The sequence below is a fragment of the Mauremys mutica genome, chromosome 2 (genome assembly GCF_020497125.1).
Source record: "Mauremys mutica isolate MM-2020 ecotype Southern chromosome 2, ASM2049712v1, whole genome shotgun sequence".
NCBI classification, from domain to species: domain Eukaryota; kingdom Metazoa; phylum Chordata; order Testudines; family Geoemydidae; genus Mauremys; species Mauremys mutica.
This window is the reverse complement of record NC_059073.1, coordinates 121,089,710-121,115,859: the sequence shown is the minus strand read 5'-3', so window position 1 is coordinate 121,115,859 and position 26,150 is coordinate 121,089,710. Positions and strand designations below refer to the sequence as shown.

The following is a 26,150-nucleotide window of genomic DNA, read 5'->3' as shown; positions in this document are numbered from 1 at the left end:
GCTTACCCTCAGCCCTTAGTTTAAAAAATCCTCTATGATCTTTTTAAATGTCACATGCCAGCAATCTGGTTCCATTTCGGTTTAAGTGGTGCCCATCATTCCTGCATACGCTCCTCCTTACCCAAAAGGTTTCTCAGTTCTTAATAAACCTAAACCCCTCCCCTCCCTTCACCATCATGTCATCCATGCATTGAGGTCCTGCAGTTTTGCCTGTCTTTCTGGCCCTGCGTGTGGAACTGGGAGCAGTCCAGAGAATGCTACCATGGAGGTAGGTCCTGGACTTTAATCTCTTACCAAGCAGCCTAAATTTGGCCTCTAGGGCCTCTCACCTACCTTTTCCTATGTCACTGGTACCCACATGCATCATGACCACTGGCTCCTCCCCAGCAATGCACATACATCTATCTAGAGGTCTTGTGACATCCACAACCTTTGTGCCCAGTAGGCAATTAACCATGCAGGTTTCCCAGTCATCACAAAACCAAACTGTCTATATTTCTAATAATCAAATCCTACTAATAATCCAAATTACTACTACCTATAACAATTCATCTTAAAACACAGGAAATTAAAAGATCTTGGAGCTCTTAGTCTAGCGGGAGGAGATAGTAATGTCAACTGTTACAGTCCACTTGATGTTACGGACCCAGTATTAGTCCTAGAACATGAAGCAATAGAGCAGAAAAATGTAACCACTCAGCTCCTGAGCCCACTATCTAGTGTGTTGGAGCATACATTCTCCTCCTTCCATTGTCTTTTTGTGATGTCACAGATCTATTGTGACTTCTGTGATCCAAAGCAGCAAGGCCAAGGATGTGAGAGCCCGATTCCCACCAGGTGGGCACTTTGTTCAGCCTGTCTATAAAGGAGAGAGGAGAGTTCAGCCTACCTTGCAAGAGTGTTCACTTACCTTGTCCCATGAAATAAAGGGCCATCTCTCTTCAAGAAGGATGTCTGGGGAGCGAGCTTTCCTGAAACTGCCCCCACTAGGAAAGTGTCAGAAAGTTAACTCCTATAACAAGGAGGAGGATATCTACAAACTGTTTATAAAACTATCCAGACTTCACTGCAAACTGCAGGATCCACTGAAGGAGCTGCTTTATCAGTGCGCTAGTGAGGAGGAAGGAGAATGTATGTATATACATTTGTATATAATCTATAGTTATGAGGCAGGCAGGAGCATCAAAACTTTGCCTTCTGAGGGAGAGATGTCAGTTGCCAATAGCACAGTAATAACAGCACCTAAAATATATGAAATGGAGTGGAGATTGCAGGTGCCCCCCTCTTTACCAATGAAGCACAGCCTTTGGTAATGACTAGTCCTATCATGTGATACCACTTGGATCAAGGTGGAACACCATATGCTGGGAACTGTCATCTCCACAGGCCACCCTCCATGTTAAAGATGAAGGTGACTATAGCTGCATTTGGCTTGTGAGTTACATGTTGGCTGTTTGCAATGTGCTGCTTAATGTTAGGAATCAGTCAACCAGACATGGTTACAAAAGTCAAAATGGACCAGATTTGTGACTTGGATGACTGGAAAGGGTGGTTCTTCTGCTTCAGCATCCATACATTGTGTACTAGAAGATTTTATGTTTTTAAAGATGCAGGATTAATTCATCATTAAGGGTTCACTTGGCAGCCATTTCTGCCTTTGTTTGATAGTAGATCATTGTTTGTACATAATACCATTAAGAAATGTATGAAGGGCATATCTGTGCATCCTCCTTTGAGACATACTTTCCTTCCTTGGGATCTCAATTTGGTTCTAGCCTAGGGTGACCAGATGTCCCGATTTTTGGGTCTTTTTCTTATATAGGTTCCTATTACCCCCCATCCGCTGTCCCGATTTTTCACATTTGCTGTCTGGTCACCCTATTCTAGCCAGGCTGATGAAACCACCCTTTTGCTGAGTGTTCTTTACATTGTTTATCTATTAAAATGGCTTTTATAGTTGTTATAACATCTGCCAGAACGGTGAATGAGCTAAATGGTCTTATGGCTGATCCATCATTCACTATTTTCCACAAAGATAATGTGATTCTTTGGCCTGATCCCAGGTTTTTGCCAAAGGTAGTTTCAGATTTTCATGTCAATCTGTTCATTAATTTGCTGTTTTTTCACCCAAGTCACGTTCTAATAAGGTTGAATTGACTTTACATACTTTGCTTCTTATTTAGACAGAACTAAAAGTTTTCATAAATCATCCAGATTTTTTTTTTTTTTAGAATAACAAAAACAATCAAATCACATGGGATATACATTTTTCCCCAGATCATTTCTAGATGAATTAAGCCATTTAATGTTATTAGTTGGCAGAGACTCCTATACCTGGGACAATACATCCATATTCCACTAGAGCTGTGGCAACCGTTTTTGTTTGCATTAAACAAGGCTCTGCTCTGGAGATTTGCAGAGCTGCTACCTGGAGTTCTGTTCACAACTTTCACTACGCATTATGCTTTGGACTTGGCTGCTAATGCAGATGTTGAATTTGTTAGAGCGGTGCTGCAGTCTCTGTTCATTTACAACTTTGTGCCTAGCTCCATGTTATTTTCAGCTCTGCTTATTAGTCTATCCCATAAGTGGGAATATGCAGAGCCATTCAAAGAAGAAATGAAGGTTACTCACTTGTAACTGGAGTTGAGATGGCACTGCACATTCACACTTCCCACACACCTCCCCCTCTTTGTCAGAGTCATAGTCACTTTTTGTTCTCTGCCATTGCAGTGGAAGGAATTGAGGTGATAGTGGGTGCTGCATCCCTTATATAGCCTTGCTCTCAGGACCTTCTGAGATGCTGAGGGGAAAGGCTGGGGGTGCAAAAGCATGCTAACAGACACTGCTGGGAGAAGGTGCTACCATAAGGCACCACAAAGCAGTGCAGTACTTGTAAGTGTGAATATGCTGAGCTATCTCTAAGAACTCCAGGCACCAGTAAGAATCCTTCACTTATTCCAAATGCTTACAATGTTGTAAGCTTCTTTTTGTTATGTTCATTTGCAATTGGCTAGGATCTGAATGTAAGCATTTAATATAACAATTTCCTGATATCCTTGTGACATGAATAGTGAGATGATTTATGTACCAATATGTAATCATATGAACTTGCCTATAACTGGTTACTACTATAAGAAGCCATTTGCATATTAATATGTGTAACCCTTCTGCCCCTCTGAGTTGGCAGCAACAAGGGCCGGGTTCAGTGTCCAGGGGTTCTGTTTCAATAATGCAATGCAAAACCGCAAGCACGGAGTCTGAGTGTAGCAAAATCCTTTTAATAAAGGAGGAAAACAATGCGGCATCACATTGGAGAAACACCACAAACAGGATTATAACACAAACCATAAGCAAAACAAACCCACCTCCAAGTACGTTTGGCAATGTCCTTTCCCCCATAGGGTCTTAAGTCCAATCACCCCAAAGTCCAACAACCCAACTGTCTCTGGTCAGTGCCTCCCCAGAGTTCAAAAGTTTATCTGCAGTTTTACCCCCCCAGCCTGGGTGGAAATGGGAGGGAGGAGGGCACACACAGGGTGTTAAGGGGCACCTTACGTGGGCCAGGGCCAACTGCTCCGCCTCTCCGTGGAGTTCTGCTGCAGCCTTCACCACGACCAGCTCTACTTCACCAGCTGTGCCGCTCCTCCAGCCGACCTGGGAGCCGCTCCAGCTGTCCCCGCAAACCGCTCCACTCCACTCACTGTTCCGTGGGCTGCTCCAATGTGCTGCAAACTGCTCCGCTCTGCCAGCCATTTAGCAATAGATCTTCAGGCCCCCCCACTAGTTAACACAGCACTCGGTGATCTCAGCTCAGTAAGCTTAGCTCTTTTAGTGATTTCAGCTCATAGTAGGGGAGCCCCAGTGCTGGTGCACCATTGGCCCAACGTGAATTCAGCTCAGCAGCCTCCAGATTGACTCCTAATGGAATCAAAATTAGCTCTGCTCTTCAGGAGAGAGGAGAATGTGCAATTGGTGTTCCAGGCCCTCAAAGGAGACCCATACCATCAGGTACACACACCAGTCCCCAACCTCTCTCATTTCACTGGGTTTTGGCATCTATGTCCCTTGTCTAGCAAGTGCTACTTAATTGATGTTGAGACATCTCTATCATAAAGCAGTCTCATAGTTCCTCATTCACATAATCAGGGTGACAACACCTTAGTCCTCCTGCCCCAATAACAAAGAAATTGGGGATCCCAGAGCTGTCAAAATAACCATCCCAGGCTGCCATGGGCTATGCTAGGTGGGGTGGGTGTGGCAATGCAAATACCTGAAATTCCTTTCCACACTCCCCATAATTCACCACCAGATGTCAGGGTAGAGCTCATCCTGACTCTGCTTACATAAAGAAGCAGATTCTGTGCTGCAATAGATTTTAAATATGTTTGAGGGCCAAGATTTTAAAAAATGATTAGTGATTTTTGGTGCCCAATTTGTGACACTTTAAGAGGTCCTGCTTTCCAAGGAGCTGGTGCACAGTGCTTTCTGAAAACTGGGCCCTCTTTAAGGTGTCACAAGTTAGTCCCCCAAACATTGAGGCAGCTAAAATCACTGTTGGTGACAAAAAATCTTGGCTAAGAAAACTGAAGGTTCATTCTATATTTTTAATTTCTCTCTTGCTTGAGTTCAGGTTTCCACAGCTTCAGCTTTGAAAATCTTTTAACCGGTAAGGGGCTACACCGTGAGCTTTATTTTTCACCAGAGCCAGACCACGTGCCACTCTGGAAAAGAAACATTTCCAACAGGCTTGCTGAGAAATACAGGCAATTCAGATTTAATTTAAAGGACACCCCGATGTCAGCAGTAACTGTAAGGTAAAACTCATCAGTCTTATCCTTTCAGGATATTGTAGGCAGAGATATCACTTTAACAGTGTGATTATACGTGGGGATATAGCTAGGAACGCTATTTTAGGAGGTGTTATGGGCCAAATTTTGCTTTCACTTATACTGATGTAAAACAGAAATAAGTTAGTGGAGTTACTCCAGTTTTATACTAGCTAAATTTGGCCCCATTGTGGCAGTTTTATCTTCCTTTTGCACCATACACAGAGTATCAGATGGTAATTAAGACCCCTGACTTTACAGGCAAAGGGATTAGAGAGACAGTTCTATAAAAATTAAAATACCAAGATGCATTCAAAGGTTCTGCTTCGCTACATGTTTCTGGCAATGAGGTGCCCAGGACTAGGTGCTCCGAGGTGTGGTGAGAGCATTATAAGAACTTAAATAGAATAGAACTTGCCAACATTTTAGACGGACTGTTACCTCCCTGCTTTGACGCCTCATCATATGTAACCCAAAATTCCATTAGCTCATTTTTCTTGTTTCACATTGCACACTCTTCACTAATTTGCTGTGCACTCACACACTTTCTGCAGTCTGAGCATGTTAGAGGCTTCTCCTCCCATTTATTGTCTCTTTCTCCCCCATCCCACGTCCACTGATGGTTTATCCTAATATGCTTCTAAGATGAATCTCATGGTGCTGTTATTTCTTACCAAATGTATCTTTGTCCTTTTGTAATGTTTCTGACCTATCTGGTGTTCACAGCATCTCCAAAATTATCTCTGAATGACATTAACATGCTACAAACTTCCTCTTCCAGATTATTAATGAATATCCTCTTTTTTCAGTGCATCTGTGAGAACCAGCTGATATTGCTACCCATCGCCAGCTGATGTTTCTTATATCCTATACAATATTTTATTTTTGAACTCCAAGCTTTGCTACTCTGACCAGAAAGCTTTTACTGTAGTATTTTGAGAGGCATGTTACCTTTCAAGTTGGCTGTGTTTTCCAAATGATTTTCCAATCACATTCTGATATCAGGATCCTCTTCCTAGGAAGCTTTTATTTGTTCTGAAGTCTACTCTTGGACACTCATATCCACTGTTCCAGTGCGTGAACCAGGAACTTTTGCACTTCTGCAAGTTATGAAAGAGAGGAGACAGCCATGTCTTCCTGAGCACACTCATTTCCTTGAGCAACTAATTCCTTGCTTTCTTGAGTAAGGGCAGCGTTTGCAATTAGCCTTCCAACAGGGACCGCTGGACAAGGCATTAGCATTACTAAAGTGCATGACTGTGAAATCATAACACTGCAGTTTTTCCAAGTTGCCCCTCAGAATCCTAAATCTAAAGCATCATTGCAGAGATGCAAGGTCTGCCCTGACCACAGATTTCCTTCAGTACAAATGGTGAAAATGTTCTATAGATTTAACCGCTGCCAAGAGTTTATTTCAGGTGGGGAAATAATTTCTCTCTGGAGAAAGATAAGCCACCACCCTCTCAAGTCCTTTGTTTTCTTGTGTCAACATTGACCCGAATCAGTAATCACTGCTATCAACATCCAATATGAAAAGGGTTTTGAAATATGGATAGGCCAAGACAGGAGCTGTCACAAAAACCCTTATCAGCCCTGAAAAGTACATTCTGCTGACCATTAAAATGTTTTCCCTTTCTCATCCACTCTATGTAGTGATTTTGCAATATTAGCAAATCCACAAATGATCTTTCTGTATTAGGAGAAGGGCTCTACAAAACTGCAGATGTGCGATTGTCTGGGGAATTGGCCAGTTCTGCATAATCTCAGTTTTCTTTTGTTTCTATGGAAATCTCCCACACCCCAAACTTCCTGTACACCCAAGGTAAATTACCTCTTTTTGGAACAACTTGCATTTCTTTTGGTTCAATTTCAGATTGGCAGCTTTAATCTTATCACAGATCACTTGTAAATATCAGTTCCTGTTCAAAGATTTTAGCAGCAGGATATCCCAAGCTCAGAATCCAGTAAGCTGAAAAGCTCCCCAATTCATGTGATTGATGCACCTCTTTGCCTAGCTATCAGATAACAATCAGCCCACGGTGCTACAGGTACAGGAATTTTGTAAACACGATCGGCTTGTCATTTCTATAACAATAAACATCAGGCTGAGAAGAACAATTATCTACCCTCTAAAAAGCTGCATCTGTAGTTCAGTTACAGTTTCCTGTTGCCTTTGGCTCTGATGGCTTAATAAAAACATAACCCCTTGCATTAGTTTTGACTTTACACTAGTCAGTCATGATTGCTGGCATATATGTACAGTTTTCCCCAACTGTATCATTCTGTGTCATTCTAGTATAGAGGCAACAGTGAAATTTACAAAAAGCGGGGGTGGGGAGAGCCCTAAGCATATCAGAAAACTGACCTCTTCATATTACAAAAAAGCTGGGGTGATCACATGCAGGTATCTGCAATTACATCCCTGCGCTCCAAAGCAGTTCAAGTGTTTGACCTACCAGTCTTCACAAGATCCTTTTAAATTGTATGATCCTTGAACAAGTCAATGGAATTGTGATGAGCCAGGACTCCCGCAGCCAACAGATTTTCTGGGGCATATAATGCTACAGATGGTTCCCTGTTATTCCTGTTGGAGAATCTGAAGACCCGCCAAGTGACCAGTTTTATAATAGCAGAGCGCTCCAGTGGATATAATATACAATTAGCTGTCAGTTACACTTATTTGCAAAAAGGTTAGCAGCTCTAATGCACTCTTGCTCTACCAATCAATTTTGCTTTCCCTACAGAAACTATTGCTAGGATGGTGATGAATTTGGCTCTGGCTTGCTCAGCTGGGGAGGAGGATAAGACAAAAAGAGAAAGGGCACTCTTCTTTTGCTTCAGTTCTGTTAAACTGAGTCTTTTATATCACAATAACTTATTAACATAGTACCCATTAGTCATTATGACTTCAAACATGTGGTCAAGATTTTGACATAATAGGAAAATGTGCAGTTGCTTGTCAAAGAGACTAAGTACATCAAGTTTCGTATTGTTAAGTACTGTTAATTATAGTTATGCATGAAGGCAACTTTCTTGCCTGTTGAATTCCCTTGTCTGCAATTTTTTTTTTTAAGTGAAATTTATGATAAATTAGCAGGACCTCTCTAGTTCACTCCCTTCTCCTTGTTCCTTTCCACATATTTCAGTACCACTAAAATGGACCAAATTCATCCCATTGTAACTCCATTGCCTTTAGTGGAGATACATCAGGGATGAATTTGGCTCAGTATATTTATAGTGTTATGGTTATGATAAACTAACAAGAGGCTGGAAATGAAGTGAAGGCCAGTGTGCCTGTCTCATGTGCTTTTACCAAGTATCGAGGGGGAGATGCACAAGAATTTAGAGCAGGTAGGTCAGCCTACATTTTGTTGGCATGTCACAATCATATAATTTAAGGCTCATTGGTGTTTTCTAGAACAGACACAACAAGAATTTTTTTCAATCTACCTATGTTGCTGAAACCTTTGATTATTAAAACAATTTATTTTTCACCTTTAATGCCATTTACTTTTTGCACTTTGTTCATCTTATGTGCTAAAACTACACAGCAGTTTCTTTGAATCTCATGAGACAGCTCAGTGCTGTTGAATATAGTTTCAACCCCCTCAGGAAACTGATTTGTTCAAAATACACTGGGTAAAATCCTGTTCCCACTTAAGTCAATGGCAAATCTCCAGTTAACTTAAAAGCAGTTAATGGACAAAATCCTGGCCACATTTTTTAATCCATGACAACATTTTCTGCTGTAGTTAGGATTCGAATGTGTCCTTTTAAGATACAAGTCTTGAATAGAAGGAATTAAGACATCCTCAAAAAGCCATCAGACATTTTTATAATTATAAATCTTTCCTGAACACACTCAAGTTGAATGAGCCGGCTTGGGGCTGCAGTTGAGAAAGTTATTCTCACATAGCATTACTAGCAGCTGCTGATAGGTAAATGGCTAGGGAGCTTGTCCTAGCTTGGACAGACAGAATGAGGCATGTGTGGGTTCAACAGTGGCCGTATTGGTCACAAATAGGCATGGAAACATTGCCTGTAGTCATATGCTGAGATCTGCCAGAGCAGCAGCTTGCAATGCAGGATGTGCTGCCCTGATAATATGCAGATATGCAACCACTTTTTCTAGTCTCTTTTGAAAATACCAGATTTGAGTCTTTACAGCATTTAAAAAAAATCTCCTGCAGTTTCAAGCTTCTTAGTGCTCCAGCCTTAGGCAAGAGGTTATTTCTAACATTGGAAATAAATATAAAACGAGAAGATCTCTATAATGCCTGCCAGGTGAACACCTTTTAAACAACAGTATTCACTTGGAAGGCCAAGAAATAAGGTAACATCAACAAAACCTCAGGGAATTATTTAAAGTAATAGGGCCTTTTCCCTTCATGTCACTTTACCAAAGCAATAATGAGCTGCAATTAATATTTATTTTTTACTTATACAATATTTCCTTTTCTATATTAGATGGACAAAAAGAAACATATTAGCATCATATGACTATCACTCAGTTATCCAAGAACTATCAAGATTTGGTGCTATTGAATCCGTGACTCCTTCTGGAAGACAAACAGCTGTAGTTATATTCAAAGACATCATTTCAGCATGTAAAGCAATGAATGCTTTCCCAGCCAACAACCCAGGCAGAAGGATCCAATGTGTTTGGCATCACAAATTCATGTCTGAATACAGAATGTCAGGCCACAGAAAGATAAAACTTACAAGTTAACAACATTTTTATTAAATTGTTTCTATACAATAATTAATACAGTAATAATCAACATCAATAAAAAGGCACAACTAGGATTTACCCCCCAAAAAGAGTATTAACTTATTAAAATCCTTTCAGTGAGGATAAACAGATGAGCTTCAGGAGTTTGATCTTCACCAACAATAAAAATTAGAGTTTTGATTTCTTCCCAAAGAAGCTCATAACAGCATTCATGCATTCGTCAGATAACCACCTTTCCCTGAGGAGTTCACACTCTTGACAGTTAACTGCATGCAGCTTCTCCTTTTCCACACCTCGTATTAACTGCTTTGACAGAGCCAAGGACTGGGAGAAGAAAAAAACAAAACAAAACAAAACAATTTGTGAGGCATACGTAGTACAAGTATGTTATTCTACACATTCCCTTAGTTCAGCATTCTGAAAAGTAGCATGTGAGAAGCACTCAATATGCAGTATCTAAACCGAACTGTATTCCAGTTAGATTTTTAATTTAATTTGGCATCATACACAGGGGCCTCTGCTTAATTGCTGCTAAGACTACTTAGTAGGGTGTGGTTTCAGGAGGACATCCATCCAGTCAATGCCTAGAATGTGTGTAGGCAAACGTGTGAGTTGGGAATTTGTTAGACTACCTGCAGCTCCAAATATAAATTGAGTTTTTATAAACTGCTGGTATGAGAGTGTCTATTATGATACCAGCTCATTATGTTTTTCTACACATTCCAAGCAGTCAGAAAAGAGATGGACTATGGATGTAGGTTATTTTCTTTTCGGGAGAGAAATGTGTGCGCAGAGATTCAGGCATTTTTCCCCATAGGTAGTTTGTTGGTTTGTGTAGTAATCCACTTTTGAAGGTGCTGAAGGTACCACTCCTAGGTAAGTCAGTAAAATGAATATCCCACATGACAGCAGTTGTAGCAACTTGTAACTATTAAATAAATAAAAAAAAGCTGTTGAAACCAGTATCTCTGTCAGCCCTACAGGAGTTAGCATCCAAGGCAAATGCACATAATTTTCAAGTGGATTAACAGCTAATTTCTTAAAGGTACTTGAATGAAAAGTGATGAGCCATAAATGCAAGTGCATCTTGCCAACTTGGGACAGAGGCAACTGTGACATTAATTCCTGGAGGAAAAACCATAGGAACAACCAAGCTTGAGAAGAAAACTTAGGTATTTTTTCAATTACCAATAAAGCCAAACCCCAAGACGGTAAGTTTGGACTCTATATAGCACCCTGTTACAGTGTCTGCTCATAAGAGAGCGGGAACTCTCTCTTGTTACAGGCTGTATATACACAATTTTTAAATACTAACGTTTTTGGGGAGATTTGCATAAGCTTTAATTCTTATCCAAACTTCCTTTTCAAAAGTCCTGTCAGGGAAAACCTCAGTCACAAGTCCCTGGGCATATGCTTCCCCTGCAGTCAACTTCTTGTTGAAAAGAAGCATCTTGTTTGCCTACATGAAAGAAAACAAAAGGCTGTCAATCTAATAAAACACAAGAATTAAGAAACTAAAAAGAAAAATAGGGAAACATAAACCTCCAGTTTACAGTGCTCCTTTTCATAGTAGAAAAGGAAACTTAAATGTTGCCCGTTAATTTCTGTTCTCTGAAAAGGGTTTGGCCACAGGTACGCACTGAGGGATTGCATCCTAGAGCATTGTGGGTAGCTGTAAAGCTGTCAGAGAATCTGGCACAGGAAGGGCCGTCCCCTCTAAGATCACCCCAGATTAGCTAATGTCAAACTAATTGTTACTTATTCAGCTATTCTAAATTCTCCAGAACAGGGACTGGCACTCTGTAAATTGCTGAAGAGATAATCCCTGTCTTCCTAGTGACTATAAAGCACCCATTTTCCTGTGCACTATACAAAATTGTCATAATTTATATTGAGAAATTTTGTTAACATAAAGGCAATATATACCTGATATAGCTATTTAAAACTGCCAGAACTATCACGGTAGCATACCTAAATAACAGCTATTGGGAAATATGCAACTTTAATAGGAAGATAAGATTTGCTCTATTTTGATTGAGTGCATTTAAGCCTTTTTATTGGATTTTTTTTTTATTCCTACTGCAGGCTCAGAAGAGAGAAATGCATGAGTCTGTTGATAGGAGACTAACAAATAACTCAGCCTTTAACAAGTAGTAGAGAAAGGTTCTGGAATTTGTGAAAAAGCTTCCTAACAAAACTGAGGAAAGACTGGATATCTAGTTTTCCCAAAGGTTCAGCAGGAGTACCTACAACTACTGCTCCCTGCCTGACAGAGGTGCTCAGCTGAGGGGTGCTTTTTAGTGCAATATCCTTCCTGACAACTTTACAACTGCCTCAGCATTGCTGGAGGAAAGATGCAAGCCCTCAGTGAAAGCTGAGAGATATGGTTTGGGGGAAAAACGGGAGAGAGAGAACAGTTGCATACCTCTGGCAGCGGATTTTTTTCTTTAGTTTTGATATTCAGCTCTCTCTTTATTTCAGTGACCATGGTGATACTATTTGACTATCTTCCTCATGTTTAAAAAATGAGTTTTATTAAGCAGAGTGCAAAGCACAATGGGAGAGGGCTCCATTTAAACGACTCTCCCACAGTCACCCTTCTCACTCATGTAGCTGGATGGCACTACTGAGGAAAACTGGAGTTCAGTTAACGTAGGTAGAAAGCACTAAGTTAAAGTACAGACTTGTGTTCTCTTACCTTGGAGAAGCCCATTATCTTTGGAAACGTGTAAGAAGAACATCCTTCTGGACTCTGGCCAAGTTCACTAAATGGGGTGTGAAACGTGGCCTATTAAAGAGTAAATCCAACTTTAAAGTGAGGAATCAAACATTAAATTTGTCACTTTAAATAGAAGAAAAATACTAGAGTCTAGTTTTTATGTTAAAGTCTTATGAAGGTAAGAAGATGAGAACAGAAGGGGGAGAGGAGACACGGGGAAATAGCATGTAATCAATCACTTTCTGACAGAAGGGAGGTTTGTCAGATTACAGGGTCCAGTAAGAAGCCAAAGGGGGATGTAGTCATAGGGAGAAGAGGAAGCTTAGATGGGGGGGTAAAGCCAGAGGTGCCAGAGGATAGAAGAAGGGAGTAGGACAGAGCCTAGGGAAGTAGTAACCAGGGCTGGGAGTAAGTAGATTATAGTTGCAGAGCACAGGGTCCCTGGGCTGGCACCTAGAATCACTGGTGCTGGAACTGGGGGTGCTACCGTACTCCCTGGCTTGAAGTGGTTTCCATTACATACAGGGTTTACAATTTGGTTCAATGGCTCTCAGCACCCCCACTACACAAATTGTGCCAGCACCCCAGCCTGCAGTAGAGGGCAGGCCCGGGTTCCCCATCAGCCACTGGGAAAGAGGCACAGTCTTGGACATAGAACAGGGGACTGCCTGGAACTGCAGAGACACACACACAGACCTCTGCAAGGGGAGAACTGAAGTGACACTACCTAATAAGGAATCAGTAATGGCACAACAAGCTCATTTACAGGAGACCCAAGGCAGGAACCAAGAGTTACAAAGGGCCCCAATTCTGGCAGTGAATTTTATGCACAGCGTGGTTGCAGGACTGGACCATAAATTTGACTACTGAAAGCCTTTTGGGGAGAAAAAAAAAACTAACCCTAACTAATACATATGTGCAGCACTCTTCCATATAGAATATTTACATACATTTCCCCCAGAAGTTAAATAGTGTAAATAGCATAAATACATGGAAAAATATCACTTCTGAACACAACAGTTCTCAATTTACAGCAATACTGATAAGTTGTCTGTAAAGAATCATAGCACTTTTTTTTTTTTTTTTAACATTGTAAGACTTTTTTCTCCCCACTTAAACTCTATTACACACTTGCTTCAGAGCTGAAACCTTGAACATTTTAATAAAGAAGTTATGGCAAAAGTGCACAATGTGATGTCACATGGAACCCTAAACTAGCTCCAAGTTAAAACTCATTTACAGGGTTAAAAAAAAAAATTGAACTGCTGGATTTCACTGAGTATCTTCTATTTTAAAAACAAAAATGTACATGCAAATTGAGTATGAATCTCTAGTTTCTGCCAAGTTTCCAATACCGCACTCACTGTAATAAAGGGATGGGCACCTCTACTCTATTACAAACAGTTATACAGTGAGACAATTGAATAAGGTTTCATTTAAAAAAAAAGACATACTGTATACTAATTTATGCAAGCAATATATCGAATCTTAGAATGATGAACTACTATCTAACAGATTGGCAGAAAAAAGTTTGATTGATACAAATGCTGAAGCAACAATCTGAGACTGGTACCCATTAAGAATTACTTTTTTTAGCTCAGGAGGTAATAGGTTGTCTTAAAAAAAACAACAACTAGAGTTTTTATATCTTAGGTTTGCCTCAAATATGATGTGGATTCATTTCTCTTCCAAAACTTCTTTTCTATCTGAGTATGGACCTTCTGTACCATTAGATAATGGCAATAAATATGCCAGTCATGTAAATTTGAGTAAACATCTCTCATTTTATTGGTATGGGGTATCACATTCAGTTTAAAATTGATCTTCTACTTACACCAGACCTGGACACAGCTTCTAGCACCACATATCAAATATGAGATGGTAACAATACATCATTTGTTCTATTTAATGTTTACCAGATTTTTGCTGGGGAAGTTCAGCAAAGGAATCTGGCAATTCAGGGTATGTTGGCAGTTTCCTTGGCACAGAGAACAGTAACCCAAATAAACAAGACAAAACCATAAAATTCTCCATTCCGCACTAGATGTTTATGGGTATAACACAGAAATAATCTCTCTCAATTGAGGAATGAGAAAATAGGCCTCAAGACCAGAGAGAACATTAATTATGTAGAAGCGGTAAAGAATAATTTACAACAAATGAATGACAGATGCTGCCTAATTTGTGAAGTAACAATCTATATTGTGTATGTATTCGGATTTTATTTCAAGCTTCAGCATAGCTCTTTGTATAGTAAATTTGGTAATCTCAGTCATCTCTAAGCAGACTAAAGAAAAGCTATCATAGGCCTTGTCTACACTACAAGACTATTTCGAATCAACTTAGTTCGAATTTGTGGATTCGACCTTATGAAGTCGAATTTGTGTATCCATACTAAATACACTAATTCGAATTTCTGAGTCCACATTCACGGGGCCAGCATCGACTTTGGAAGCGGTGCACTGTGGGAAGCTATCCCACAGTTCCCGCAGTCCCCGCTGCCCATTGGAATGCTGGGTAGAGCCCCCAATGCCCGCTGGGGGGAGAAATGTGTCGAGGGTGGTTTTGGGTAAGTGTCGTCATTGAACCGTCAATCACAACCTCCCTCCCTCCCTCCTTGAAAGCGCCTGCGGGCAATCTGTTCGTGCACTTTTCTGGTCAGTGACAGCGCGGACGCCACAGCACTGCAAGCATGGAGCCCGCTGCGATCGCCGTTTTCTCCTCCTCGCACTTTATCGTCCACCTCTTCCACAGTCAGCTGCTGAGAAATTGGGCTACTTTTCAATGGTGCTGCAAGCACTGGGGGACCATAGGGGACGTTTTACAAACATCAACGTCGGGTGGCCGGGCAAGGTTCATGATGCGTGTGTTTTCAGGAACTGTGGGCTGCTCAGACGCCTGCAGGAAGGTAGTTTCTTCCCGGACCACGAAATAACTGTTGTGGATGTGCAGATGCCTATAGTCATCCTCGGGGACCCAGCCTGCCCGCTAATGCACTTGCTCATGAAGCCCTATACAGGCGCCTGGGACAGCGACAAGGAACTCTTCAAATACCAGCGAGCAGCGTGACCTGTGACTGTTCAGTTTCTTTACAGAGAAGCTGAACCTGCCCCCGTTTCTTTACCCACTGACTGTTGACTCTCCTCTTCGGTTACATACCCCGTTCACCCCGTTACCCCCACTTCCAGCACACGTGTAAAAATAAAATACATATCCCATTATTACTTAACAAAGGTTTCTTTATTCATGACTTTTCGTGAAAGGGTTGAAACTGGGACGCAGACTGTGCTGGGTAGGGTGTGCGGTGATGTAAAGACCGCCTCTAAATTCAAGGAATGACAGGCTCCTGCTCCTAGATCAGTCCGCAGTGCCGGAATGCTTCTTTCAACGGAGCCTGCCATCCCTCTTTATGGAATTCTGTGTGCGGGCGGATATGTGACCTTGTGGTGGAGGACGACGGATACAGATTCCTCAGCTGCGTGACTCAGCGGTCCAGGACAAGGACCGCTGTATAAGATCTGTAACCGCCCTCCCCCGCTGCAAAGTCACATCTCCCCCGCCCACACAGATCCTGGAAACCACCTCCCATACCGACCAGGGTGCCTACTGACTGCACCGTGTGTGTGACCCCCTGCTGATCCTGCCCCCGTGTCTGTACCCTGGGAAAGGTGACTGTCCTATGCAATTAACCACCCCCTTCTCCACGCCCCCCATTCAAACACAGTCTTCTTTGAAAAAACATAACGGAAACAGTAATTAACAGCAAAGCATTTTTATTAATTAAGTAGACAGTTAGGGGATGGGACTGGGATTGGGACTACTGTGAGTCTGGAAGTGAAGGACTTCGGCAACTGTAGGGTATGAGAGCTTTTGGGTACTTGAGCACTGTGCTGTGGTGCAGTGACAGTATTCACGTCCCCGGCCGCCCCTCCTCCTGATTATTTTCGGTGAGGGGGGTATGGGACTTTGTGGCAGGGGAGTGCGGTTGCAGATACACTGCAGGGTGTCTCTGTCCTCCTGCGGTCCTGCAAAACATCCACAAGGCGCCTGAGCATGTCCGTTTGCTCCCTCACTAGTCCAAGCATTGTTTCAGTCGCCTGCTTGTCTTCCTCACGCCACCTCTCCTCCCGTTCGCTGTGTGAGCGCTGGCACAGAGAGACGGTCTCCCTCCACTGGCTCTGCTGGTCCGCCTCTGCTAGGTAGCAGCCCATACGTTCCTCGAACATCTTGTCCCTTGTCTTTTTGCCGCCTAATCTTTGCCAGCCTCTGCGAGGGGGATGCTGTGGCAGGTCTGGAGACAGTGGAAGCTGTGAGATGGGAAACAGGGAGTGAATTCCTTGCAAAGATACATTTTTGCGAACAATTTACTGAGTCTAGGCTGTCTCTGTGAATTCTGGGTTGAGACCCCTGTGCCTGCTGGGGCACAAATCATTTTCGCGGTGGATTCTGGGTAAATGTCACCAGTCATTCCTTCCTCCGGGAAAGCAACGGCAGACAATCATTTCAAGCCCGTTTTCCCAGAATTGCCCTAGCATACGCCATAGCGTGGCAACCATGGAAACTGTTTTGCCTTTTGTGTATGTCACCGTATGTGTACTAGATGCCGCTGACAGAGGCAGGCCAGCAGCGCTACACAGCAGCATGCTTTTGCTTTTGCATGACAGCAGAGATGGTTACCAGCCATATTGTACCATCTACCATACCATAAATTGGTAATAAGATGGTAATAAGATGGGCATGGTTACCTGTCCTTTTGCACTGCACCATTTGGTGCTGTCATAAGTGCCCCTGGCCGAGCAGCCAGGGGCGCAAAAGCAAAAATTGGGAATGACTCCCTGAGTCAATCCCTCCTTTTTGGTATCTAAAAATAGAATCAGTCCTGCCTAGATTATGGGCAAGTGTACTAGAGAACCACTGTATCATAGAACCAGAGAGCACAGCTGCTCTGTGTCCGATCCTGCATAAATTTGGAGCTGTATGCTATTCACAGGGGGTGCTCCTGCAACAACACCACCTGTTCATTCCGGCCTTCCCACAGCCTTCCTGGGCTACCATACCATTGTCCCACCACTTGTGTGATGAAGTAATAAAGAATGCAGGAATAAGACACAGTGACTTGTTTGTGAGAAATGAGTGGAAGGAAGCCTCCAGCTGCAATGATAGTCCAGGCAGGACATTAATTACTGTGGATGAAGGAGCCCATCATCCCTCTGCTAGTCCAGGGGCAATTCAATCTTTTCTTTACACAGGAAGGGTGGGGGCTGATGGAGCTCAGCCCCCTGTTGCAATGATGAGGACGGTTACCAGCCATACTGCACCATCTACCATGAAAAATTAGGGCCAGGCGCCCTTGATCGACCTCACAGATGCTAGTACGCATGGTTACCAGTCCTTTTGCACTGCCCCATGTGCCAATAGGCTGATGATGAGGAGGGATACCAGTCGTTTTGTACCATCAGCCATCCATAGCGTGGGGGGAGCAAGGATGTTGGTGTTGAGTGCTGCACCATCGCGTCTATCTGCAGCATTCAGTAAAGATAGGGTGACATGTAAAAGAGTCAACAGAGGATTGTTTTCACTTCTGGTGGTGGGTGGGGTGTGTGCGCAAATTGCCGAACTATGCCCTGACCCACCGCAGACATTGTGTTTGACCCTAGAAGCATTTGGAGCTCATCCAAGAATGCAAATACTTTTCGGAGACAGCAGGAACTGTGGGATACCTTGCGTCCTCATTCCCCCCTCCCTCCATGAGCGTCCATTATATTCTTTGGCTTTCCGTTACGCTCGTCACGCAGCTGCGTGCTGAGTCTGTGCTATACCGTCTGTCCGTAGATTTTTTAAAAATACTTTGGACCAGGCGTAAAATTACAGTAATTACCCTAATTAGATGCAGGAGTCTCCGAGCGAGATCACCCTGAGGACGGTCACTGAAGGAGATAGAGAGTGCATGCTGCGTGAAAGCTAGCACGAACCAGGGCCCGATGCAGCCGTGCTCGGGGAGGCAGTGCTCCCTGAGTACCTCATGAAAGCCTTGCGCGGAAAAGTGTGCTACCACGGAGCACCCAATAAGGCAGCTCTCCCCAGGAACCTCCTGCTGATGCTTTTCGATTAACGCAAGGAGAGCTTCGTGGAGATCTCCAAGGATGATTTCTGTTCTATCCCCATATATAGAGAGCCCTCCTTTTCACACACTTAAGATTCCTGTTATATTAAGAATAAAAGTTAACATGGTTAAAGCACTTACCGACTGCTCCTTCCCATGATCCGGGTTCATGGCCGGGGAGGGTTGGTAGGGGATCTCCGTGACGGTGATGAATAGATCCTGGCTGTCGGGGAAACCAGCGTTGTAAGCGCTCTCGCCTGCCTCGTCCTCCACAAACCCTTCCTCATCTTCCCCGTCCGCGAACATCGCCGAGGAACTGTCCGTCGACACTGTCCCATCATCAGAGTCCATGCTCACTGGTGGGGCAGTGGTGGCAGGCTCCGTAGCGTCCGTTTGCCACTTTGATTTTTTGGTAGCCTTGTCTGGGGTCCTTTATTTTCACGCGGCACTGCGTTGCATCCCGGCTGTATCCTCTGTCTGTATCATGGCTTTGGAGACCTTCTCGTAGGTCTTTGCATTCCGTGTTTTGGAGCGCAGCTCCGAAAGCACAGACTCCTCGCCCCACACACTGATCAGATCGAAGAGTTCCCAGTCAGTCTATGCTGGGTCCCTCTTTCTATTCACAGATAACATGAACTCCTCTGCTGGAGAGCTCTGCATCGTTGCAGGTGCTGCGGAGCTCGCCCCGATGTCCAGCCAGGACGTCAGATTCAAAGTGCCCAGACAGGAAAAGGAATTCAAATGTTCCCGGGTCATTTCCTGTGTGGCTGGTCAGAGAATCCAAGCTCGGACTGCTGTCCAGAGCGTCAACAGAGTGGTGCACTGTGGGATAGCTCCCGGAGCTACTAAGTTCGATTTGCATCCACACCTAGCCTAATTCGAGCTAGCCATGTCGAATTTAGCGTTACTCCACCTGTCGGGGTGGAGTACCGAATTCGAACTAAAGAGCCCTCTAGTTCAAATTAAATGGCTTCCTGGTGTGGACGGTTGAGCGGTTAGTTCGAATTAACGCTGCTAAATTCGAATTAAAGTCCTAGTGTAAACCAGGCCCTAGGGTTTTAAATTATACATTTGGTAAAGTTAGTTTATTGTATTCTGATTCTCTAATGGCATTGGTTATAGTGGGTTAAAAATGGCCTAATTGTTAACAAACTCATTAAAAGCATAATTTCATATCATCCACCCTCTACTGTGCCAACATGTAATGACTTTTTCCTCAACAGAGCTCATATCGAGTCTCATTGTTCTTGGTGGCTGTGTTCAAATTACAGGCCATATCTGCATGAGAGAAATATCATGGGTGTAAGAACATCAGTTTAGTTACACAAGCGCAAACCCCTACTGTAGATGGGCTGCACTGATGCAAAGCAGTGCTTACACAGGTGCAGCTTACTTTGGTAAATTTCATACCCACAAATGTCTAGTGTAGACAGGGATTTACAAACACTGGATTGAGATCAGCCATGCAATCTACTTACCCTGTCGGTAGCATAGACAATGTCAAAGAGTCCAAGAAGAGTTACAGAGATTCCAACAGCTGGACCATTCACCACTGCAATCAATGGCTTAGGGAAATCAATAAAATGCTTGACAAAGTTCCTGGAGAGGGGAAGGAGCAGAGTGTGTCAGGATGGCACGTTACCTTTTGATAGGGAAAACCAGTCTTTTGCAAAACTTGAGACTAGTTACAGAGTCTATGGTTGTGTAATGCTGTACTATGAAACGTATGGTTCTCTCTCTTTCCCAATGTCCATTAAAAAAGAACACAGAATCTACACTGCCTCTCCAGCTAGGATTCACAGGACGTGCTCAGTACTAGTTTCTTAAAAGATGAACAGCAGATCAAATTATGAAAATGCCATCCATTCCCTTCAGAAACAGGTACTAGACAAAAAAACAGGTACTAGACAAGCTAAGACAGACAGGAAGCACATCATTGTTTAGTAACTTACATCCCATTTCCATTCTTGAGATGGTCATCCCTTCTTCAGCTGTTTAGCTTCTATTCTGCCATGATGACCCAGCATGCTCCAGGCTAATGATGTCATAACTACCATAGAGCCTCACTACCACTTGTCGATACAGGGTCATGTAAGGGTGTTCTCTTGTATTCTACACAATTATTTTATATCCTGAAGGGTACAACACATATTTGTTTTGGAATATCAGCAGCATAAGGAATACAAGGGCACCACACGAGTAAGAGGGAGAAGGCCTGAGAGAACTTGAAAGAAAAAGCAAACAGGTGAAATTTTAGGTATTGTGCTGAATCCCCTACTTAGCATGATTAATGGGGGCATTTACCATGCACTGAAGTGAAAGAAGTTTACAGAATAGATCTGGGTCTTCTTGTCTTTTTTTGGGGAGGGGGGAACTGAGGATCACAAGCCACTTGCCTAAGTGAGGACACAGTCCTGCAGCCCTTCACTTGCGGTTTATCTTTAAATATTGGATAGAAAGCAGCAGGTACCTATCTACTTTAGGATTTTCTAGTGTGCATTACTGTAGTATCTGATGCTTCAGTCAGGAATCCAAAGCAAGAGTATTTCCCAAGTTTCCTTCTCAAATTTATAAGCACACAGAAGCAATGGTGAAGGTAAAAGAGCTCCTAATCCTCTTTTTGCTTTTAATATTCATCAGTTCCTGCCTGTTCTAAGATAGATTCCAGCCACAGTGTCATCCCACATACCTGCCCTATATTTGTCCTTCATCTTACTGCACTGTATTATCTCCCAATCTACCTTAAGACTGTAAACTGTAATTTTTTTTTTTTTTTACTGTTCAGCATATAGGGAGAAAGTATGGTCTTGTAGTGAAGGCACGAGATTGGGACTCAAGAAGTTTGCTGGTATAGCTACATGAGGAAACCCTCCTCATGGAGATGTAGCTTATACCAGCAAAAGAGTGCTCTTGCTGGTATAGCTTCTACTGGTTTCCTCAACAAAATAAGTTATATTGTAAAACTGCATCTACATTAGAGCTTTTGCCAGTACAGAAATGTCATTTTAAAAAAATAAAAATCCCACAGTCACCCCTAACTGACATTACTATACTGGCAAAGGTTTCTAATGTAGACCTGCCTCACTTCCTGATCTGTAAAAAGTGGTTAATACTTCCTTTCTCCCACTCTTGTCTATGTACACTATAAACTCTTTGAGACTGAGATCTCTCTTAGTATGTGTATGTACTATACAGCCCTACTCTTGGCTGGAGCCAGTAAGCCTGAGTTAAGTCAAGTAAATATATCCTACCCTTTACAATAGGGTATGCACATACAATATAAAAAAAATTCCTACTCGAGTAATAGTGCACCATCTTTTGCCATCTTCTCTATTCCACCAGATGGGATATTGGTAAAGTTATTCAGGTCATTTCCACTGCAGTAATAATCCCCATTTCCTGCAGACAATATAAAGACAAAAAATTCTGAATAGGCAAAACAAAGAAATTGAAGCTTTAGAAGAGAAAGCTTAACTTTAGACATTTAGGTTAAGTAATTAAGAAGTTGCTTCAAAGCATAAACAATTCCTTGTTAAGGATATTTTCAACCTAAAAATATTAGTTCTGATATTTTTAACCTATTATTGTTACCAGTAATGCCTAGGAGCAGTGAAAATGAAAGTTAGGGGTAAAAAAATTCAGTTTACTTTTTGCATCTGATCACAGTCAGTTTCACTGTTTCTACTGCATAGTAAGTCAGCTTCCCCTGTCTTTATGGGTCTTTTACACAGCACAAAGGAGAGAAAACACATTTAAAAACAAATAGGAAAATACAATTATAGATTTTTCCTCTCCGCTCAAAACTGATAGGGGAATCTAAATTACTTAACTAAAAAACCAAAACAAAACCCTAAATTTCATGTTGTGTCCCTTTAAAAAAAAAAAATCTACAGTGAAGACTACAAAGACTAGCATCTTACAATACAAGGCTACTGAGGACACAATTTTCAAACCGGAAGGGTGTGGTTAAAAGTTAGAACACACTGACTGGATGATTCTTTCCTGTTTCTAGAATATATTGTATTCTATCATGATGGCTGAAGGCTCCAATCCTGTAAACACTTATACACATTCATAACTCTGTACCCAAGTAGTCCTTTTAATTAATCAGTGGCATAAAGGTATGTGTGTAAGTATTGCAGGATTAGGCCCTCGCCAATTATTATGGTTCTCCGAGAATACCACCCAGATACCACAGCAATGGGTGGCCTACAAATGCCAACAGGAACTACCTTTCTTCCTGCTTTAAGGGTAGTATGAGCAAAGTTACTAATATTGGTACAAAACCCAATAAATTGAATGTGTGTTGAAAAAGCAAATTTTAAAGATGGACATGACACACACTCAGGGCTCACAGACCATATAAGAGAAGTTACGATTTTTTAATTGATCACTAGAAAACACGCAAGTGTAGTTTTTCTATTAGCTTATCAAGAACAGTTATTTCTATTTTGTTGATATATATTATACATAACCAGACTGTAACTACAGCAGAGAATTAAAAAAAAACAAAAAAAACAAACCAAAAAAACCCCCAAGAGCAACACCCCCATGCTGGAGATGAGGTATGCAAATTGTACAATATATCAAAATTGATATTTTCCAGTATCTTTCACAACTTAGCATCTCAGAAGGATATTTAGAGGCAGAAGGAAGTGCAAATCTTATAACATTATCTTGAAAGGATTCTGCTGAGACACTTTGGAAAAAAATTAATCATGAGATTAATCATGCTGTTAAACAATAATAGAATAGAATTTATTTAAAGAGTTTTGGATATTTTCTACATTTTCAAATCTATTGATTTCAATTACAACACAGAATACAAAGTATACAGCGGTCACTTTATATTTATTTTTTATTACAAATATTGTTTTTTACAGTGCAAAAAGAAATAGTATTTTTCAATGCACCAAAATACAAGTACTGTAGTGCAATCTCTTTATCATGAAAGTTGAACTTACAAATGTAGAATTATGTACAAAAAAATAACTGCATTCAAAAATTAAACAATGCAAAACTTTGGAGCCTGTAAGTACACTCAGTCCTACTTCTTGTTCAGCCAATTGCTCACACAAACAAGTTTTCAGGAGATAATGCTCCCAGCTTCTTGCTTACAATACCACCTGAAAGTAAGAATGGGCGCTCGCATGGCACTGTTGTAGCTGGCGTCACAAGATATTTATGGGCCAGATGCACTAAAGATTCATTTATCCCTTCATGCTTCAACCACCATTCTAGAGGACATGCATCCATGCTGATAATGGGTTTTGCTCAATAACCATCCAAAGCAGTATGAAATGATGCATATTTCATCATCTGAGTCAGATGCCACCAGCAGAAGGTAGATTTTCTTTTTTGGTGGTTTGGGTTCTGTAGTTTCCACATCAGACTGTTGCTCTTTTAAGACTTCTGAAAGCATGCTCTACACCTCATCCCGCTCAGATTTTGGAAGTCATTTCAGATTCTTAAACCTTGGGTCGAGTGATGTACCTATCCTTAGAAATCTCACATTGGTACCTTCTTTGCGTTCTATCAAGTCTGCAGTGAAAGTGTTCTTAAAATGAACACATACTGGGTCATCATCCGAGATCACTATAATATGAAATATATGGCAGAATGCTGGTAAAACAGCGTAGGAGACATACAATTCTTCCACAAGGAGTTCAGCCACAAATTTAATTAATGCGTTTTTTTTTAAAGAGCGTCATCAGTATGGAAGCATGTCCTCTGGAATGGTGGCCAAAGCATGAAGGGGCATACAAATGTTTAGCATATCTGACATGTAAATACCTTGCAACGCCAGCTACAAAAGTGCCATGCGATTGCCTGTTCTCACTTTCAAGGTGACATTGTAAATAGGAATGGGCAGCATTATCTCCCATAAATGTAAACAAACTAGCAACTGGCTGAACAAAAAGTAAGACTGAGTGGACTTGTAGGCTCTAAAGCTTTACACTATTTTGTTTTTGAATGCAGTTATGTAACAAAAAAACCCTAAATTTGTAAGTTGAACTTTCACCATAAAGAGATTGTATGAGGTGAATTGAAAAATACTATTTCTTTTGTTTGCCATTTTTACAGTGGAAATATTTGTAATAAAAAATAATAAAATGTGAGCACTGTCTACTTTGTATACTGTGTTGTAATTGAAATCAATGTATTTGAAAATGTAGGAAATAAATTTCAAATAGTATTCTTTTCTTTAACAGTGCGACTACAACTGAAATTAATCACGATTAATTGTTAAAATCACGATTAATTTTTTTGAGTTAATCGCATGAGTTTCCTAAACTGCGATTAATCAACAGCCCTAGGAAAAAAGAGGAAGAAAGTGTTCTTATTTTAATTTCCTTGTTTACACACAGTTCTGCCTTAGTCTGCTAATGGTTATCTAGTTCAGTGGTGCACAAATTGGGGGTTCTCAGAGGGGCGAGGGAGGTGTGAAGGAACTTCAGCTTTTTGCTCTTTTATTAATATACACAAATATCACTTTTCACAGCAGACTTACTAGCACCCCATTGTCACCCTTACTTCTGTGCTGCTGGTGGTGGCAGCGCACCAGTGATCTGTCAACATTATATTTAGGCATAAGGTAAAATTCATCTCTTCAAAAAAATAAAAATACATTTTGTTGATAAGCCGGTGAAATGCGATACCTGTTATTACAGTTATGACTGAGTCATCCTTGGCAGCTTCTTCAAGTGCTTGAATAATTTCTTTATACATCTATGTAAAAGAAGGATTAAAAAAGAACATAAGAAAAAAAATGTGATGTCACAAAAGAAAACCCATTTCACAATCTTTGAAATTAACCACAGTAGAGTCTTTCTGCAGTTTACAGTCTCAATTTAGGGTAGGATTTAGGTCAACACTAAGAGCTTTTGAAAAAAATCAAAACCTTAAAAAGCTGTTCATGCTAGCAAGGTGGTTAGTTTTTGTACATCAACTCAAAGCTAAAGAACAGATTGAAATGGAAAACAAAGAAGACACGGAATAGCAGCAGAAGAATTACATAAAGTGTTTGAAAGAGCAGGGAAATGAAGGACACTCCAGAACTCGAGGGAAAATAAAAGTCAGCGCTCTGCTTTTGAAAACACACTATTAAGGCATTATGCTGAGGAGACAAATACCAAGAAGAAGAGCAGCTGCTGCTTTAGGCTATGATTGGGCATTAGCAAAGTATATTCTTCGAAGTTACTTCACAAAAATGTAGCTGCTTAGCGTTTGTCCACATGCATCACTATAGTGAACTGTGGGCCTCATCTGCTCGGTGCTGTAGGTTTTGATTTCCATTGGCTTCAATGGGAGTAGAGGAAGTCAGTATCTCGTAGGATTGGGCCCACAATATTTGGAAGAAACTTCAAAAAGTTGTTATAAAACGTCACCACAACATGTCAGAGAAACCAGGCTTTTAACCTGATGTAAGAGAATATTTAACCCTAATGTCAATGTCTTTACCTGTGTGGTGATAGCATTTTTCTTCTCAGGGCGGTTTAGCATTATCTTAGTGATGTGGTCTGTGGTGGTAACCTGTAGGGTTTCATATCCATGTTTGCTGTCAGGAGTAGTATCTTTCACCTGGCTAGAAGACTCAGAAGAGACCAAACTTGACACAAGGTCAACATATTTCTGTCTGGCATTGTCCTGTGGTGAGGAAAACCCAAAATTATTATTGAGCAATGCTGGAGTCCAGCTCAGTCTCCTCTGCTTAGTGCAATGATGAGCTGAGAATAGGATTTTCTTCTCAGTATAACTCAAACTAGA

General features: G+C 41.5%; 2 protein-coding genes across 6 annotated transcripts in view; one reads left to right on the top strand and one right to left on the bottom strand.

Moving 5' to 3' along the window:
- The first annotated feature begins 611 nt into the window (after positions 1-611).
- On the top strand, positions 612-9,565 carry C2H6orf201 (chromosome 2 C6orf201 homolog). Its single transcript, XM_045004080.1, has 4 exons — positions 612-649; positions 773-1,131; positions 4,634-4,817; positions 9,297-9,565. The coding sequence occupies exons 1-4, from the start codon at positions 612-614 to the stop codon at positions 9,556-9,558; spliced, it is 843 nt and encodes a 280-aa protein (XP_044860015.1). The 3' UTR covers positions 9,559-9,565.
- Positions 9,542-26,150, bottom strand: part of ECI2 (enoyl-CoA delta isomerase 2) — a 66,138-nt gene continuing 49,529 nt past the window's right edge. For all 5 annotated transcript variants that reach the window (XM_045005694.1, XM_045005690.1, XM_045005691.1 and 2 more), the window contains exons 4-10: positions 25,845-26,030; positions 25,043-25,112; positions 21,680-21,782; positions 19,862-19,982; positions 12,260-12,349; positions 10,877-11,020; positions 9,542-9,885 (exon numbers count right to left, since the gene is read on the bottom strand). In XM_045005694.1, the coding sequence (XP_044861629.1) occupies positions 9,730-9,885; positions 10,877-11,020; positions 12,260-12,349; positions 19,862-19,982; positions 21,680-21,782; positions 25,043-25,112; positions 25,845-26,030 (870 nt within the window). In that variant the 3' untranslated portion in view covers positions 9,542-9,729. The remainder of the gene's footprint in view (positions 9,886-10,876; positions 11,021-12,259; positions 12,350-19,861; positions 19,983-21,679; positions 21,783-25,042; positions 25,113-25,844; positions 26,031-26,150) is intronic.